The sequence below is a fragment of the Oncorhynchus clarkii genome, chromosome 4 (genome assembly GCF_045791955.1).
Source record: "Oncorhynchus clarkii lewisi isolate Uvic-CL-2024 chromosome 4, UVic_Ocla_1.0, whole genome shotgun sequence".
NCBI classification, from domain to species: Eukaryota; Metazoa; Chordata; class Actinopteri; order Salmoniformes; family Salmonidae; genus Oncorhynchus; species Oncorhynchus clarkii.
In genome coordinates this window covers 54,408,236-54,428,750 of record NC_092150.1, presented here as the reverse complement: position 1 = coordinate 54,428,750, position 20,515 = coordinate 54,408,236, and the positions used below count along the sequence as shown (strand labels likewise).

Here is a 20,515-nt window from a genome sequence, read left to right as displayed (position 1 = left end):
GTTAGCTCGCGAACTCGGTTCATAGCTAGCAATGTGCATGTGTTCAAATGCCAACTAATTTTAGTAGCCTCAAACTATCTAAATAAACAAAGAGCGCTAGCTAGTTAGCATGTACCGGTACATGGCAAGCTAGCAAGTGGCTAGCTCCTCCCCATTGCCTTGGAAGCGACATGACAAGCTAGCCTGTTACTTACAACTGCCTCGTCACGGTAAGCATTTGGGTACTGGAAAGACATTTTAGAAGTGACTGTTCTTGAATTCCGTAATAAGAAAAGTTGTGTCAAAGACTTAACTAATTGTTTGGATAGGACTTTCTGGACCCGTCCAAACATCAACTTCTTCTTAAAATGTCTTACTCTTCTTCAATGATTTATTGACAGACTACATCCCAAAAGTTGTATTGCCGCCACCTATTGGGTGGGGTAAAAATTAAAATACTCTAACAAAAATATATACAAAATAATAATAATATAACAACAAGAAAATTCTAATAATTTCCACATATTATCCTCAAAAAACGAAACAAAGGTCAATGCACTCCTTCACTTAGTCAAATGTACTCAGATCCCTACACAGGCTCTGGGGCCTGAGAGGGGGAAGCATCTTCAAATCAAATTAAATCAAACTTCAAATCAAAGTTTATTTGTCACGTGCGCCGAATACAACAGGTGTAAACCTTACAGTGAAATGCTTACTTACAGGCTCTAACCAATAGTGCAGGAAAAAAAGGTATGTGTGTGTGTGTGTGTGTGCGTGTGTGTGTGTAGGTAAGTAAATAAATAAAACAACAGTAAAAATACATTTGAAAATAAGAGTAGCAAGGCTATGTACAGACACCGGTTAGTCAGGCTGATTAGGGTAGTATGTAGATATGGTTAAAGTGACTATGCATATATGATGAACAGAGAGTAGCAGTAGCATAAAGAGGGGTTGGTTGGTGGTGGGTAGCGGGACACAATGCAGATAGCCCAGTTAGCCTATGTGCGGGAGCACTGGTTGGTCGGGCCAATTGAGGTAGTATGTACACGGATGTATGGTTAAAATGACTATGCATATAAGATAAACAGAGAGTAGCAGCAGCGTAAAAGAGGGGTTGGGAGGGGGCACACAAAGCAAATAGTCTGGGTAACCATTTGGTTACCCGTTCAGGAGTCTTATGGCTTGGGGGTAAAAACTGTTGAGAAGTCTTTTTGTCCTATACTTGGCACTCCGGTACCGCTTGCCATGTGGTAGTAGAGAGGACAGTCTATGACTGAGGTGGCTGGGGTCTTTGACAATTTTTAGGGCCTTCCTCTGACACCGCCTGGTGTAGTCCTGGATTGCAGGCAGCTTTGCCCCAGTGATGTATTGGGCCGTACGCACCACCCTCTGAAGTGCCTTGCGGTCAGAGGCCTAGCAATTGCCGTACCAGGCAGTGATGCAACCGGTCAGGATGCTCTCGATGTTGCAGCTGTAGAACCTTTTGAGGATCTCAGGACCCATGCCAAATCTTTTTAGTTTCCTGAGGGGGAATAGGCTTTGTCGTGCCCTCTTCACGACTGTCTTGGTGTGTTTGGACCATTCTAGTTTGTTGGTGATGTGGACACCAAGGAATTTGAAGTTCTCAATCTGCTTCACTACACCCCCGTCGATGAGAATGGGGACGTGCTCGGTGCTCCTTTTCCTGTAGTCCACAATTATCTCCTTAGTCTTGGTTACGTCGAGGGATAGGTTGTTATTCTGGCACCACCCGGCCAGGTCTCTGACTTCCTCCCTCTAGGGTGTCTCGGCGTTGTTGGTGATCAGGCCTACCACTGTTTTAACGTCAGCAAACTTAATGATGGTGTTGGAGTCGTGCCTGGCCATGCAGTTGTGGGTGAACAGGGAGTACAGGAGGGGACTTAGCACGCACCCCTGGGGAGCTCCAGTGTTGAGGATCAACACAAGTTGGTGAAAAAATGTGTAGGTGGCAGGGCCTATAGCTTCCTATGGATGCAAACTTTTTTAAACCAAGGGTAATTGTTGCCCATCACGAGAGAGGGTATTAACCAACATTTGGGACCTTTAGCACCTCGGGAAGTATTTTTAATAATTTTTTGGAAAATTCAGAAATTGATTGAAAAAGTGACAGTGCCCAATTTTCCAGCTGTGGGCCTGGTGATTGGATGGGTTACCAGGCCCATATTTTTTAAATGCTTTTTAATACATTTAGGGGGCATCCAGACCTCCATGCCCGCTATGGGAGCACCCGGCTGGCGTAATGAGGCAAATTATGGTACTAGTAGTGCCTTGCCTGTGTTTCAAGGGAATGGCACATATGGCTGGCCACGGATCCGTGGTCTGTAACCGAATCTTGATTTAAGTTCATTGTAGCAACGCTTCGTCAAAGTGTACCGAAAGTCACTTGACTTCCAATGCCAAACTCGGCAAATATCTGGCCCACATCCTGTTGTACATCCTATTGTACGTTTTTCCGCAGGACGTGAAAAAGAATGCTTCTTAGTCTGAGCAGATTCCACTCAGATGAGGCCTGATCTGATGGAATTGTTTAAGCCAAGTGTATTCCTCCTCCGATATCACAATTCTGCACTCCCTGAAGCTATAGTTCGTTTTGTGACTTGCAACACAGAGCTGAAACCCCCCACTTTCCTGGGTTACTTCCAGAAAATCACTGAACATCGTGACTGGGGATCGTCTAGTGCCACTAAATACGGCCAACTTGCTGGTCATGAGAGCCGCAAACCGATCTAATTCCACTGGCTTTAGCCCGCAGCCGTTTAGGCTTAAACTCAATAAGATATTTCAGGAAACTTTGAACATCGGCCCGATAGATTTTTAATGTGGTTGGGGCCAAACCACGGTCTTCAACTTGGCTATACCACCCAGAAACACGTCTGTAATTATCCAGGGAACACAGTCCTTCATCGGCCTTTGCCTTCTGACATAAAATGGAGGAATTCCTGTACTCGGGAAACACTACTGCGTGTATTGTCAATTCATTTCACTGAAGGGTTTTTACCCAGAATAAAGTGTTCATATTCAGTCAAAATTGCATTCCCCTGACCTTCAATGCTGGACGATTCAGAGGCGAATTCATCACTCTCGCTGTTTGTTGAAGTCTCTCCGACGCAGACTTGCTACATTGGTTCCAAACGTGGTTCCCTAGGCTGCCCTGATTCGGCTTGCTGTCTGGCGGTAGACTGCTGGCTAGCTTGCTTCCATTTGATAGTCCCATACTTAAGAGCATGGGCGGACTTTAAATGTTTGTCTATCCGCACGATATTCTGCTTGGAACAGAGCCCACGATCACGTTTTTTCCTGCTCTTCATAGCTTCTTTGTCCTGCCTTCCCGCACTTCCCTTTGTTAGCTCCAACGGCCGCCGACGAACTAACCCTAAATTGGCCTTTTGAGCAAACATTGTTTTATGGAAGAGGTAGGCTTTTGGCACAAGCACATTGGCTACCGCCGGCAAGTGAGCTGCACATCATCGGGTGAGTCAATGAAACTGGAAAGCTTTTTTAGGATTATAATTCCCTCATATTGTACAGTACAGGCCTATAATATTGATGGGTTCAAGACAAGGTCGTTTTTATTGATCTCAGATTCTCAGTTTGTCAGTATCAAAGTAGCCTGTCATTTCAATCGTTTGTATGGTATTTACTAAAGATTCTGGCAGTCTCCAGTCATGTAAAATGACATAGAGTTGCATGAAATGCATTTATAAAAGGCCACATTTCTCCCAGACTGTAGGCTACAAAAAATGGTACTCTTGTGTGTAACAAATGTTCTATGCCACTATGCAAATACAATGGTATGCATGCAATGCTTTATTATAATGTTTATTTTATTTTATATATCATGCAAATTAATTACTTAAAAATCATACAATGGTATGCATGCAATGCTTTATTATAATGTTTATTTTATTTTATATATCATGCGTTCCGGTACCTCAGAGCTCCCAAGGTCACCCCCCACTAGCGCTCACTTTTATTCCTGCCCCTCCCGATTTACAAATTAAGCACCAAGCACAGGTAGCACAGACTTTACCTAACCACCATATATATACTAAAATATCCACACAAGCCATTAGCCAGCCAAACATATATTATGAGTTAAAAGATGATGAACATTAGGCTATATTATGAAGCTATTATTTAAGAACATTGAAGATAAATCACAATCAATAAAACAAATAATTGAGCTAGCTAACGAGTAGATGATTCATGTAAATCTGCATCAATATCTTTAGGAGGCACTGTAACTAACTTGCTTACAATTTGTGATGAGTGTTTGATGTTGCAGAAATAAATAGACCTATGCGAAAACAAAAGGGGGGGTGGCTTTTGTTCATTTTGAGCACCTGCCCCTGAAAGGTCTGTGCATGGCCCTCCCACAGACGCACACACACACACACACACACACACACACACACACACACACACACACACACACACACACACACACACACACACACACAACGATAAAGACACCCACTGTCTGATACAACAGTGTCCTCCTGTGCCCTCCCTCACCTCCTCCAGCTCTCCCCTCCCCCTGTGTCATCAGAGAAACTCCATCACGACCTCTTTCACATCAGGGAGGAGAGAGGGGGATCTGTCCATCCCTCATCCTCCCTTCTTTCCTGCTCCAGTCCTATTTTCCCTTCCTCTTCCTCCCCTTCCTCCTCATCCATCGACTGGTGTGGTGTGTTGGTGTTTGTGTGTGTATGTTTCTGTGTCTGTGTTTGAATAATAGTAGTTGTATCATGCAAAGGATTTGCTTTATACAACTTAGATGTTCTTGTTATTTAACTGCGACACCTGTAAGAATGTGACTTTGATTCATTCTTCAGAGATGGTAATATGACACAGATACAGATTTAATTACATACTGGAGTTTTGCTCAAGGAATTATATATTTTTAGCAGAACAGCCATTTAGAAGTATTTTTTTTTTAAATAAGCATAAACTTTGAATGCTAAACCTCCAATTGAAAGCCTTCATTTTAATCCTGTCACAGAGTCCCCTAATATCAGAACTGTCATGATGGACCAAGAAGCACTTTCAAAGTTGACAAGCAGAACAATAGACAACGTATCTTATGACATCCCCTTATGGTAAAATGCATAGTGAAAGTAGAGAGATAAGGTGTTGTAAAAAACAAGAAACTTTTGAATTGCAGGTAATGGCCTAGGTGTCACAGGTGTTTTTGTTTATTGTCTCGTTTCGCAACATTTCTGTTCCTCTGCTATGGGGGCTGGATTTCTGGCCCTTCCTGGTTGGTCAGAGATGGACAGGAAGTGTCCGAGTTGTTTGTGTTGGTCGTTGCGAGTTTCTTCACCTACTAAGCGGTGTTTTGCTGGTTATTACCCCCCGGGGATGTTACAACCACTATACCCTACTCTCTTCCACCCTACCCCCTATCTCTCTTTCCCTAAATAACCTCATGTCAGGAATACCCTCCTCAACAAAAGGGGGATCTTTTCCTGTTTGCTTATGTCAACTCTAGATAGTCAGTTACAGAGCTATTGTTGTTCCGTGCATCTGTATCCTAAGCAGAGTGGTGTGTGTGTGTGTGAGAGAGAGTGTGCTTGTAAGAAACAGTGTGAGTAGGTTTGTGTCTATGCACAGGAGAGAGTATATGATTTGTGTGTGTATGCTAGTCAGAGAAAGAGTGTGTATGTGTATACATGCATGCATGTGTGTGTGTGTGGGTGTGTCTATCACTCTGAATGAGTAGCCACATTCTCCATTGTCCAGACCAACAGAGTGACCTGTACACACCCTCACAGGAAGCACCTGTCTGTCTGTTGTGTGGCTGGATGAGGGATGACCACCTGCCTTCTTCCCTGCAGAAGGTCAGTGGGTCAGCTAGAACATAAATCTCTGGTCTATTGTGGTGGGTGAGTTAACAGGTTAAGTCACCAACTTGTGTCAGGTTTTTTATACATTGGTATCCTCTTTCCTTTTAGCTACAACAACAATATTGTGCATGGCTCTTAGATTCTTACCAGTTAAACTTGACCTTATACCATACATGCTTGTATCCTAATACTGGTGAGTTGAGACAAAAGGCACATTTCCGTCCTCGGATGGACAATACAATTATTCTTATGACATTAATGGCAACGGATCACAAAATAATGTAGGTTGACCAACAGTTCATTGTAAAACTCAAATAATAATTGTATAGCAAATAAAATAAAATTGTATTTGTCACACGCACCGAATACAACAGGTTTAGATCTTACTGAGAAATGCTTACTTGCAAGCCCATAACCAACGATGCAGAATTTTTCAAAAAGTACTAGAATATTAGCTAAAAAATGAATACAAAATCGAATAAACTATTGTAAGATAACACAATAACACAACAATAAGGAGGCTACCGGTACCGAGTCAGTGTGCGGGGGTACAAGTTATCGAGGTAAAATGTACATGTAGGTAGGGGTGAAGGGACTATGCATAGATAATAAACAGCGAGTAGCAGCAGCGTAAAAAAACGGGTCAATGCAAATAGTCTGGGTAGCAATTTGATTAATTGTTTATCAGTCTAATGGCTTCAGGGTAGAAGCTGTTAAGGAGCCTTTTGAACCTAGACTTTGTGCTCTGGTACTGCTTTCCATGCGGTAGCAGAGAGAACAGTCTATGACTAGGGCCTCTGGAGTCTTTGACAATTTTTAGGGCCTTCCTCTGAAACCGCCTGGTTTATAGGTCCTGCTTGCTGCCAGTGACGTACTGGGCCATACGCACTACCCTCTGTAGCGCCTTGCGGAACCATTAAATGGCAGAACCAGTGTCATCATCCCGCTGCTTCTAAAAGTAGTTGTTTGAGGGATCTCAAGCCGACAAACAATAACAACAGTGCTGCAATGAATACTCAGGGAGAAAAAGGTGCAGATTCACTCGCAGAGTGCGGCAGATGTTTATTAAGCCTTAATTAAGCCTGTTTATTAAGCCCAGGAATCGTGATCACAGGCAGGCAATGGTCAAACACAGGGAGGCAGTCAAAAACAAACAATACTTCACAACCATACCAACAGTAAGAACGGAACTAAATAGGGAGCTGATGAGACCTGGTGAGAAACCAACACAGGTGAAATCAATGAACAGAAATGAATGACAGGGCTACGTTCCAGAACACAAAGAAACAGGGCTACGTTCCAGAACACAAAGAAACAGGGCTACGTTCCAGAACACAAAGAAACAGGGCTACGTTCCAGAATACAAAGACACAGGACTACGTTCCAGAACAGAAAGACATAGGGCTACGTTCCAGAACACAAAGAAACAGGGCTACGTTCCAGAACACAAAGAAACAGGGCTACGTTCCAGAACACAAAGAAACAGTGCTTACGTTCCAGAACACAAAGACACAGGGCTACGTTCCAGAACACAAAGAAACAGGGCTACGTTCCAGAACACAAAGAAACAGGGCTACGCTCCAGAACACAAAGAAACAGGGCTACGTTCCAGAACACAAAGAAACAGTGCTCACGTTCCAGAACACAAAGAAACAGGACTACGTTCGAGAACACAAAGAAAAAGAACACAAGGTTGACTAAGAAAAGAAAAGCAGAACCTTGCTGGTTCTTTAACAAATGAGACCAAAGAAATACCACAATTTCCTGCTGTTTTCCCTCCATGTTATTATTTCAGGACAGACTAATAGTGTCTGTCTTCACTGTCCTGTGTGATGTCTAGGTCCATCAAAGAAACGTGTCCCCCTCAGATGTAGGCCTACACTCACTGACAACAGGATGTCATTGAAGAGCCTGCCAAGGAAATTACAGTGCCCAAGGAAAAGGACCCGCCATGACTGGTGTGCAAATTGCAGGAAGTGTAAAGTGTGTTGTCATCATCTGTGTATGTTTGTCTCATTTTTGTCTCAATTTGAGTGATTCCTGATCTCATTGGTGCGAATGAGATATACCGACTGAGAATAATTAGATATAGGTGAAATAGACAGGCATGTTGGATAATGATATGACCTAAATGTTGCTGAAAGCATCTTACACCACTCTGGGCATGAGTCATTTAGAGTGTTATTGTTTTGTGTTGACTTCACTTATTATTTTTCAGCACTGCATTTTTATAGCACACAGTATTAATTTCAGACGTACATTTCTCTCAGAAGAAAGAAAGGATTAGTGCTTGCCTCTCTTCCTGAGACGAGGGGAAGTTTGTCATTGTTAGAATTGAGCGTGTTGAAAAGGGTAAGAGGGGCACTCGGGTTACTTACAATCTTACGCCATACCCGCTGAAGGAGGTGAGCAGAAAAGGGACAGTATTATAGTAAACAAAACTTCACGACTGCACAGGTGAAAGACTTCCTTTGAAAGCTTATCTTCTCTCCTGCTTATGGGTACTGCTTGTGAGGTCACGCACGCACGCACGCACTCACAAACGGTACAGGGAAGGTAAGTGAAAGGAAGGAATGATGTCCGTTTGGAGAGTTATCTTTTATCTTTTGGTTTGAAAGTCAGACAGAGAGAAAGAGAATGTACTGACTAGAACATCCTCTCACTGTCAACTGCGTTTATTTTCAGCAAACTTAACATGTGTAAATATTTGAACATAACAAGATTCAGCAACTGAGACATAAACTGAACAAGTTCCACAGACATGTGACTAACATAAATGGAACAATGTGTCCCTGAACAAAGGGGTGGTCAAAATCAAAAGTAACAGTCAGTATCTGGTGTGGCCACCAGCTGCATTAAGTACTGCAGTGAATCTCCTCCTCATAGACTGCACCAGATTTGCCAGTTCTTGCTGTGAGATGTTACCACACTCTTCCACCAAGGCACCTGCAAGTTCCTGGACATTTCTGGGGGGATTGGCCCTAGCTCTCACCCTCTGATCCAACAGGTCCCAGACGTGCTCAATGGGATTGAGATCCGGGCTCTTCACTGGCCATGGCAGAACACTGACATTCCTGTCTGCAGGAAATCATGCACAGAACAAGCAGTATGGCTGGTGGCATTGTCATGCTGGAGGGTAATGTCAGGATTAGCCTGCAGGAAGGGTACCACATGAGGGAGGAGGATGTCTTCCATGAAACGCACAGCATTGAGATTACCTACAATGACAACAAGCGCAGTCCGATGATGCTGTGATAAAAAAACACAAAAAGTGAAGAGCACTTTTTGCCGGTCCCGTCTGGTCCAGCGACAGTGGGTTTGTGCCCATAGGCAACGTTGTTACCGGTGATGTCTGGTGAGGACCTGCCTTACAATAGGCCTACAAGCTCTCAGGCCAGCCTCTTAGCCTATTGCGGACACTGAGCACTGATGGAGAGATTGTGCGTTCCTGGTGTAACACAGGCAGTTGTTGTTGCCATACTGTACCTGTCCTGCAGGTGTGATGTCCGGATGTACCGATCCTGTGCAGGTGTTGTTACACGTGGTCTGCCACTGCATCTCACAGTACTGACGTTGCAATTCATTGCCCTAGCCACATCTGCCGTCCTCATGTCTCCTTGCAGCTTGCCTAAGGCACGTTCACACAGATGAGAAGGGACCCTGGGCCTCTTAGTGTCCAACGTTTTCATAACTGTGACCTTAATTGCCTACTGTCTGTAAGCTGTTAGTGTCTTAACGACCGTTCTACAGGTGAATGTTCATAAAAAAAAATATGGTTCATTGAACAAGCATGGGAACCCGAGTTTAAACCCTTTACAATGAAGATCTGTGAAGTTATTTGGATTTTTACGAATTATCTTTGACAGACACGGTCCTGAAAAAGTGACGTTTCTTTTTTTGCTGAGTTTATCTGCTGTTTGTGACTGACCGGGGTCCAAATATCCTGCTTGCCACAATACTGTGTTAGATATCTGAGTTAAAGCTCAGGCCTTAGCTTGGAGAGTCAATGCGTGTCTTCAGGTTTCAGACAAGGTTACTTACCGTCTACGTTTCTCCTTCTGAGCTAGCTATTTGTCTTTAAACAAATTTTGTTCAGTGGTTGCCTTTCATAAGCATGGTTCTGAACCACTTTCATTACATGTCACATACAGTGCCTTCAGAAAGTATTCATACCCCTTGACTTACAGCCTGAATAACAATACCCCATACAAACAATACCCCATAATGACAAAATGAAAACATATTTTTAGATATGTTTGATAATTTATTGAAAATGAAACACAGAAATGTATCATTTACATAAGTATTCAGTACATGTTAGAATCCCCTTAGTTAAATACATTTAGAATTTTAAAAACTAAGTCAGTTATGAATAAATTCTTAGTTACAATGACAGCCTACCAGGGAACATTGGGTTAACTGTCTTGTTCAGGGGCAGAGGAACAGATTTTTACCTTGTCAGCTCAGGGATTTGATCCATTAACCTTTTGGGTACTGGCCCAACGCTCTAACCACTAGGCTCCCTGCCACCCCTTTGGTAGTAATTACAGTTGTGAGTCTTTCTTGGTGTAAGGACCAATGCTGGAGATGAGAAGCAGGTACGTGGAGTCAACATTTAATATGGTACAGGCCAGGAACATTTAATACGGAACAAGACAGGAACAGTGTCAGCACACGGTTATACAACGACAAACAACAATTAATGTAGAAGCAGGGAACAGAGCGGGGAACCAGACAGATATAGGGAAGGTAATGACAGAAGTGATTGAGTCCAGGTGTTTCCAATAATCACTGATGTGTGTGATGTGTGTAATGATGATGGCAGGAGTGCGCAATGCTGGGGAGCCTGGTGCCCTCGAGAGCCAGGGGGGAAGAGCGGGAGCAGGCTTGACACTGGATAAGTCTCTAAGAGCTGTTCACATCTGAATTGTACAATATTCGCACATTATTAATTTCAAAGTTCTTCAAGCTCTGTCAAGTTGGTTGTTGATCATTGTGAGACAGCCATCTTCAAGTCTTTCCATAGATTTCCAAACCGATTTAAGTCTAAACTGTAACTAGGCCACTCAGGTAACTTCAATGTCATCTTGGTAAGCAACTCCAGTGTAGATTTGGCCTTGTCTGTTATGGTCCTACTGAAAGGTGAATTAATCTCCAAGTGTCTGGTGAAAAGCAGACTGAACCAGGTTTTCCTCTAGGATTTTGACTGTGCTTAGCTCCATTCACTTAATTTTGTATCCTGAAAAACTCCCCAGTCCTTAATGATTACAAGCATACCCATAACATGATGCAGCCACCACTATGCTTGAAAATATGGACAGTGGTACTTAGTAATGTCTTGTATTGGATTTTCCCAAAACATAACACCTTGTATTCAGGGCTAAAAGTGAATTGCTTTGCCACATTTTATGCAGTATTACTTTAGTGCCTTGTTGCAAACAGGATGCATGCTTTGGAATATTTATTATTATGTACAGACTTCCTTCTTTTCACTCTGTCAATTATGTTAGTATTGTGGAGTAACTGTAATGTTGTTGATCCATCCTCAGTTTTCTCCTATGCAGCCATTAAACTGTAACTGTTGTAAAGTCACCATTGGCCTCATGGTGAAATCCCTGAGTCGTTTCCTTCATCTCCAGCAACTGAGTTAGGAAGGACGGCAGCATCTTGGCAGTGACTGGGTGTATTGATACACAAACCAAAGTGGAATGAATAACTTTACCGTGCTCAAATGGATATTCAATGTTTGCTTTTTTATTTTAACCTATCAACAAACCTCCTGATCTTTTCGGTTGAATCTGTGTTTGAAATTCACTGCTCGATTGAGGGGAAATGTTCACGGCTCGATTGAGTATGGGGTACAGAGACAAGGTAGTCATTTAAAAATCATGTGCAACATTATTATTGCACACAGAGTGAGTCCATTCAACGTATTATGTGACTTGTTAAAACACATTTTTACTCCTGAACTTATTTAGGCTTGCCATAACAAAGGGGTTGAATACTTATACACTCAAGACATTTCAGCTTTTAATTTGGAAATCATTTGTAAAAATGTCTAAAAACATAACTCGACTTTGACATTATGGGGTATTGTGTGTAAGCCAGTGACACACAATCTCAATTGAATCCATCTTAAATTCAGGCTGAAACACAACAAGATGAAAAAAAGTAAAGGAGTGTGAATACTTACTGAAGTCGCTGTACATCTACCATCTACATTTCCATGCATCTATCATGATTTGTCAATCTGGACATCCCACTATCCTGCTGAGTGGTCTGGAAGTGAGACAAAAGCTGCTGCCCACAATACTTTAGCAAGCAGAGCTCTTCACTTAATAAAACCAAAACTCCTGATGCTCTTTTGTTGTTTCAATTATACAGTTGAAGTCGGAAGTTTACATACACTTAGGTTGGAGTCATTAAAACTCGTTTTTACAACCACTCCACAAATTTCTTGTTAACAAACTATAATTTTGGCAAGTCAGTTAGGACATCTACTTTGTGCATGACACAAGTCATTTTTCCAACAATTGTTTACAGGCAGATTGTTTCACTTATAATTCACTGTATCACAATTCCAGTGGGTCAAAAGTTTACATACACTAGTTGACTGTGCCTTTAAACAGCTTGGAAAATTCCAGAAAATGATGTCATGGCTTAAGAAGCTTTTGATAGGCTAATTGACATCATCATTTGAGTAAATTAGAGGTGTACCTGTGGGTGTATTTCAAGGCCTACCTTCAAACTTAATGCCTCTTTGTTTGACATCATGGGAAAATCAACATAAATCAGCCAAGAAAAATTGTAGACCTCCACAAGTCTGGTTCATCCTTGGGAGCAATTTCCAAATGCCTGAAGGTACCACGTTCATCTGTACAAACAATAGAATGCAAGTATAAACACCAAGGGATCACGCAGCCGTCATGCCACTCAGGAAGGAGATGCATTCTGTCTCCTAGCGATGAACGTACTTTGGTGCGAAAATTGCAAATCCAGAACAATGCCAGAACAACAGAAAAGGACCTTGTGAAGATGCTGGAGGAAACAGGTACAAAATGATCTATATCCACAGTAAAACAAGTCCTGTATCGACATAACCTCAAAGGCTGCTCAGCAAGGAATAAGCCACTGCTCCAAAATAAAAAAGCCAGACTACGGTTTGCAACTGCAGATGGAGACAGAAATCGTACTTTTTGGAGAAATGTCCTCTGGTCTGATGAAACAAAAATAGAACTGTTTGGCCATAATGACCATCGTTATGTTAGGAGGAAAAAGGGGGAGAGTTGCAAGTCAAAGAACACCATCCCAACCGTGAAGCACGGGGGTGGCAACATTATTGTGGGGATACTTTGCTGCTGGAGGGATTGGTGCACTTCACAATATAGATGGCATCATGAGGAAAGAAAATGATTTGGATACAGTGGGGCAAAAAAGTATTTAGTCAGCCACCAATTGTGCAAGTTCTCCCACTTAAAAAGATGAGAGAGGCCTGTAATTTTCATCATAGGTACACTTCAACTATGACAGACAAAATGAGAAGAAAAAAATCCAGACATTCACATTGTAGGATTTTTTAATGAATTTATTTGCAAATTATGGTGGAAAATAAGTATTTGGTCAGTAACAAAAGTTTATCTAAATACTTTGGTATATACCCTTTGTTGGCAATGACAGAGGTCAAACATTTTCTGTAAGTCTTCACGGTTTTCACACACTGTTGCTGGTATTTTGGCCCATTCCTCCATGCAGATCTCCTCTAGAGCAGTGATGTTTTGGGGCTGTTGCTGGGCAACACGGACTTTCAACTCCCTCCAAAGATGGGGTTGAGATCTGGAGACTGGCAAGGCCACTCCAGGACCTTGAAATGCTTCTTACGAAGCCACCCCTTCGTTGCCCGGGCGGTGTGTTTGGCATCATTGTCATGCTGAAAGACCCAGCCACATTTCATCTTCAATGCCCTTGCTGATGGAAGGAGGTTTTCACTCAAAATCTCACGATACATGGCCCCATTCATTCTTTCCTTTACACGGATCAGTCGTCCTGGTCCCTTTGCAGAAAAACAGCCCCAAAGCATGATGTTTCCACCCCAATGCTTACAGTAGGTATGGTGTTCTTTGGATGCAACTCAGCATTCTTTGTCCTCCAAACACAACGAGTTGAGTTTTTACCAAAAAGTTATATTTTGGTTTCATCTGACCATATGACATTCAAATCAAATCAAATGTATTTATATAGCCCTTCGTGCATCAGCTGATATCTCAAAGTGCTGTACAGAAACCCAGCCTAAAACCCCAAACAGCAAGCAATGCAGGTGTAGAAGCACAGTGGCTAGGAAAAACTCCCTAGAAAGGCCAAAACCTAGGAAGAAACCTAGAGAGGAACCAGGCTATGTGGGGTGGCCAGTCCTCTTCTGGGTGTGCCGGGTGGAGATTATAACAGAACATGGCCAAGATGTTTAAATGTTCATAAATTACCAGCATCGTCAAATAATAATAATCACAGGCAGAACAGTTGAAACTGGAGCAGCAGCACGGCCAGGTGGACTGGGGACAGCAAGGAGTCATCATGTCAGATAGTCCTGAGGTATGGTCCTAGGGCTCAGGTCCCCCGAGAGAGAGAAAGAAATAAAGATAGAGAGAATTAGAGAGAGCATACTTAAATTCACACAGGACACCGGATAGGACAGGAGAAGTACTCCAGATATAACAAACTGACCCTAGCCCCCGACACATAAACTACTGCAGCATAAATACTGGAGGCTGAGACAGGAGGGGTCAGGAGACACTGTGGCCCCATCCGATGACACCCCCGGACAGGGCCAAACAGGAAGGATATAACCCCACCCACTTTGCCAAAGCACAGCCCTCACACCACTAGAGGGATATCTTCAACCACCAACTTACCATCCTGAGACAAGGCCGAGTATTGCCCACAAAGATCTCCGCCACGGCACTACACAAGGGGGGGCGCCAACCCAGACAGGAAGATCACATCAGTGATTAAACCCACTCAAGTGATGAACCCCTCCTAGGGACGGTATGAAAGAGCCCTAGTAAGCCAGTGACTCAACCCCTGTAATAGGGTTAGAGGCAGAGAATTCCAGTGGAAAGAGGGGAACCGGCCAGGCAGAGACAGCAAGGGTGGTTCATGCTCCAGAGCCTCCCCGTTCACCTTCACACTCCTGGGCCAGACTACACTCAATCATATGACCCACTGAAGAGATGAGTCTTCAGTAAAGACTTAAAGGTTGAGACCGAGTTTGCGTCTCTCACATGGGTAGGCAGACCATTCCAGAAAAATTTAACTCTATAGGAGAAAGTCCTGCCTCCAGCTGTTTGCTTAGAAATTCTAGGGACAATTAGGAGGCCTGCGTCTTGTGACCGTAGCGTACGTGTAGGTATGTACGGCAGGACCAAATCAGAGAGATAGGTAGGAGCAAGCCCATGTAATGCTTTGTAGGTTAGTAGTAAAACTTTGAAATCAGCCCTTGCCTTGACAGGAAGCCAGTGTAGGGAGGCTAGCACTGGAGTAATATGATCAAATTTTTTGGTTCTAGTCAGGATTCTAGCAGCCGTATTTAGCACTAACTGAAGTTTATTTAGTGCTTTATCCGGGTAGCCGGAAAGTAGAGCATTGCAGTAGTCTAACCTAGAAGTGACAAAAGCATGGATTAATTTTTCTGCATTATTTTTGGACAGAAAGTTTCTGATTTTTGCAATGTTACGTAGATGGAAAAAAAGCTGTCCTTGAAACAGTCTTGATATGTTTTTCAAACATTCTCCCAATCTTCTTCTGGATCATCCAAATGCTCTCTAGCAAACTTCAGACGGGCCTGGAGATGTACTGGCTTAAGCAGGGGGACAAGTCTGGCACTGCAGGATTTGAGTCCCTGGCGGCGTAGTGGGTTACTGATGGTAGGCTTTGTTACTTTGGTCCCAGCTCTCTGCAGGTCATTCACTAGGTCCCCCCGTGTGGTTCTGGGATTTTTGCTCATCTTTCTTGTGATCATTTTGACCCCACGGGTTGAGATCTTGCGTGAAGCCCCAGATCGAGGGAGATTATCAGTGGTCTTGTATGTCTTCCATTTCCTAATAATTGCTCCCACAGTTGATTTCTTCAAACCAAGCTGCTTACCTATTGCAAATGCAGTCTTCCCAGCCTGGTGCAGGTCTACAATTTTGTTTCTGGTGTCCTTTGACAGCTCTTTGGTCTTGGTCATAGTGGAGTTTGGAGTGTGACTGTTTGAGGTTGTGGACAGGTGTCTTTTATACTGATAACAAGTTCAAAAAGGTGCCATTAATACAGGTAACGAGTGGAGGACAGAGGAGCCTCTTAAAGAAGAAGTTACAGGTCTGTGAGAGGCAGAAATCTTGCTTGTTTGTAGGTGACCAAATACTTATTTTCCACCATAAGTTGCAAATAAATTCATAAAAAATCCTACAATGTGATTTAAAAAAAAAAAAATCTCATTTTGTCTGTCATAGTTGAAGTGTACCTATGATGAAAATTACAGGCCTCTCTCATCTTTTTAAATGGGAGAACTTGCACAATTGGTTGCTGACTAAATACTTTTTTTGCCCCACTGTATATTGAAGCAACATCTCAAGACATCAGTCAGTAAGTTAAAGCTTGGTCGCAAATGGGTCTTCTAAATGGACAATGACCCGAAGCATACTTCCAAAGTTGTGGAAAAATGGCTTAAGGACAACAAAGTCAAGGTGGCCATCACAAAGCCCTGACCTCCAGCCTATAGAAAATTTGTGGGCAGACTTGAAAAGGCCTGTGCGAGCAAGGAGGCCTACAAACCTGACTCAGTTACAACAGCTCTGTCAGGAGGAATGGGCCAAGTTAAACAATTTAAAGGCAATGCTACCAAATACTAATTGAGTATATGTAAACTTCTGACCCACTGGGAATGTGATGAAAGAAATAAAAGCTGAAATAAATAATTCTCTCTACTATTATTCTGACATTTCACATTCTTAAAATAAAGTGGTGATCCTAACTGACCTAAAACAGGGAAATTTTACTAGGATTAAATGTCAGGAATTGTGAAAAACTGAATTTAAATGTATTTGGCTAAGGTGTATGTAAACTTCCGACTTAAACTGTAAGTAACTTAACAAGAGAACAAAGCTGAACAAAGCGGACTGTCTGGGCAACAAATAATTCCTCGTCCCCTGGTGGAAGTAGATTAGTGGTTTGTGATAATTGGGGTCTCTCAGGTACATTTGCCCAGTGTCTGACCAGAGAAACAGGCCTCAAGAACAACGGCATCACTCCTCTCTCTCCTTCTGTCCTATCATTACTTCCCTCCAAGGGCATGTTCCTACCTTTCCCCTCTCTACACCTCCACCCAGATTCCTCCACTCGTCTTTGTCTCTATTTTCTCTCTTTTGTCTCTCAGACTCTCTCCCTTTGGGCTCTGTCAACAGAAAAGCTAGGGAGGGGAGTGAGAGAGGATGAGTGTATCAGTTGCGTGTGACGGATATCGCCCTTTTAAAGAAAAACAAACGTGTGCCGCTCTCCTGTAATTTGCACGTTGACATGTGCACTTACGGCATGGCTCAGGGACAGATGTAATGACTGGGGCAGGTTACACTGGAGACAGGTGGAAGTGATGGGCCTGGCCTGTCTGAGTGGCCCTGAGAGAGGGGGAGAAAGAGGGAGGGATAGAGGGGGGAGGGATAGAGGAGGGAGAGAGAAAGAGATGGAGTTGTACACAGAAACTCGGGCACGCACATGTGACCTCACCTAAGTGTAATAGCTCTACTCAAGGTTTCCGAGAGAGAGAGAGAGAGAGAGGGGGAGTGACAGACAAAGAGACGCAGACAGACACTATGGCACCTGATGATGTCATTGATGTTGTCATTAAGTTGCAGTAAAAATCCCCTTTTATTGTATACAACCATTCCTGAACAGTATACTCATCACAGAAAACTGAAACTGAGGCTTCCCCTTTAATGATCGAGTGTTATGAAGAAGAGATCCATAGCTTGATCAAATACTGTACTGTCAGGGATTGGTGACACACACACACACACACACACACACACACACACACACACACACACACACACACACACACACACACACACACACACACACACACACACACACACACACACACACACACACACACACACACACACACACACACACACCTTTTCTCGGTAACGTTATTTAGAGCGAAGTCTGTCTGTCTGTGACTGTAAGGGAAAATCTACCTCCGCGTCAGTGTGACTGCTGATCAGGTTTACTGGTGTTTGTTCAGTGGTTACCTTGAAATATGTCAGGAATCTGAGAGGTATGGGGCTGAAGCTCTGAGACGCAAAGAGCGTGAAAAGGAGGGAGATAGGTAGGGAGGAAGGAAGGAAGGGGAGAGGGAATGAGAGAGAGAGAGAAAGGGTGAGACGGAGAGAGAGAGTGAGAAAGAGAGAAAGAGAAGGGGGAGGGAGGGCTAGGGACAAGGAGCGAATGATAGAGATAGAGAGAGTGAAAAATCTATTACTATTCATAGACGGTGTCAACACTCAACTACAGTGATATGTTTTCCTGTTTCCTCCGAGACCATTTCAGTCTACATGAAAGAGATCTCCACAGCAGTGTGCATTTGTCAGACAGATTGCCACTTCCGATGACATCCATCTTTTTGTTTATGCACTATGGGATGTGTCAAAGTGTTATGTTTATCTTTGTGTTTGTGTGTGTGTGTTTTGTATATGTGTGTGTGTACTTGCGAGTGTACTTGTATGTGTACTAATTTCAAGTGTACTTTTGTTCTTTTAAGTGTGTGTCCTTTCACAATTTTCCGCCTCAACATTTGTCATCGTCTCAGTAATGAGGAGGAAGACAATGAAAGGAGTGTTTTAAAGCATCTGAGACAGAGACGTGTATCACCCGAGGGTACTAAACTGCACTTCCTTAAGTGGCATTTAAAGTTCAAGAGTGTCCGTTTGGGTTATGGTGAATGGGTGGAGGGGACCTGTAGGAGATGTCTTATGTAGAGTATTAATGAGATGAGGATCACACACAGGCAGTCTTCGTCAGTCAGTCCAGTCCAGTAACAGGGTGGGTGGTATCACCAGTGCTCCTTAACAAAGCCGTTCCGTCACTAGCAGCATTCCTCTCAGAATGAAATAACAATAATAACCATTGTCCTGTCAACAGTAGATTAGACAGGAGGGAGGAGGACGATGACATGGAGACAGACCTGATGCAGGGAAGGAGAAAGAGAGAGCATTAGAGAGTTATTTCTTCATTCAACCTCAGGATGAATGGGATGAGGAGAAATACAAATATTTACAAGAGAGAGACAGACAGACAGACAGACAGACAGACAGACAGACAGACAGACAGACAGACAGACAGACAGACAGACAGACAGACAGACAGACCAAAGATTGCGTGTTTGAGTTGCGTCGGTGACAACTGTAGCATTTTAGCTAACATAACGTAACATATCACACTAAATGGAGTGTCACAGATTTACACTGTTTTAAGATGGTCATATCAATGGATCATTTAGCTAATTGATTCGGAATTTTAGGACCCCTGTAGGTATAAAAAAAAAATGTTTTTAATAAAATATTGAAATTGGTCTTTAATTCTGTAGCCCATAGAAACATATTGAATAACACTTTCATAAATGGCAACAAAAAGACAGTACATTTTTATCATAAGGATTATGTTTTTGAAGTGTATATTTTAGTTATTTTTTTTACAAATGTTTCTTGGGCGTTGGCTCAAAACTACCTCCATACTTCCATTCATTTTTTAAACCGGTACTGGTTACCTTCAGACGAGTCCTGTGGCACTGGTGGGCGATGTAGGAGAACACCATCCTGGTGTTTTGTGAGAATCTCCTCTTTCCATAGTTGGTTCATATACATTTGAAGTCCAAACCATTCGGATACATTAGATGTTTTCATGAGAAGACCAACATAGGCGATGGATTGAGATGCAGCCCAAGCCAATTTGTTTATTACGTTGACACACGGGTGCATCAGTAGACTTAAGGATTTTAACGACACATTATTGAACACATTCCAATTATGTTTTGTCAAAGGAGGAGGAGACAGGAGGAGACACTTGGTCTTTCATGTCTATATCTGTCACGCCCTGACCTTAGAGAGCCTTTTTATTTCTCTATTTGGTTAGATCAGGGTGTGATTTGGGTGGGCATTCTAGTTTTTCTATTTCTTTGTTGGCCGGGTATGGTTCCCAATCAGAGCCAGCTGTCTATCGTTGTCTCTGATTGGGGATCATACTTAGGCAGCCTTTTTTCCCACCTTTAGTTGTGGGATCTTGTTTTTGGTTAGTTGCTGTGTTAGCGCCACACAACTTTACGTGGTGGTCAATGAATAAATGTGTGATGTACGCCTACCACGCTGCACCTTGGTCCAATCCATCTCTAAACGATCGTGACAATATCAGTCTAAGAATGTTTCCAAAACCCTTCATGTAATATGTGAATACTTCACGGTTGCTCCATCCAGCTACCTAGGCACATGCCTTCACACTCTGTCATTATGGAAACACGGAGAGACGGCCATTGTATGTCTGGCAAAGAGACAGACTGACTTAATTACTGACACTCAGGTGACATGCTTACATTTATTGCAGTAGTTTGTAGTATAATCTTTGTATAGATCTCAGCTATTCTT

General features: G+C 42.8%; 1 protein-coding gene across 1 annotated transcript in view; it reads right to left on the bottom strand.

The window, feature by feature from the left end:
- The window catches only part of LOC139406947 (prolyl endopeptidase-like), a 51,304-nt gene extending 50,919 nt beyond the window's left edge, over positions 1–385 (bottom strand). Inside the window, exon 1 of the mRNA XM_071150135.1 lies at positions 195–385. Within this exon, the coding sequence (XP_071006236.1) occupies positions 195–332 (138 nt within the window). The 5' untranslated portion in view covers positions 333–385. The remainder of the gene's footprint in view (positions 1–194) is intronic.
- Positions 386–20,515: the final 20,130 nt, after the last annotated feature.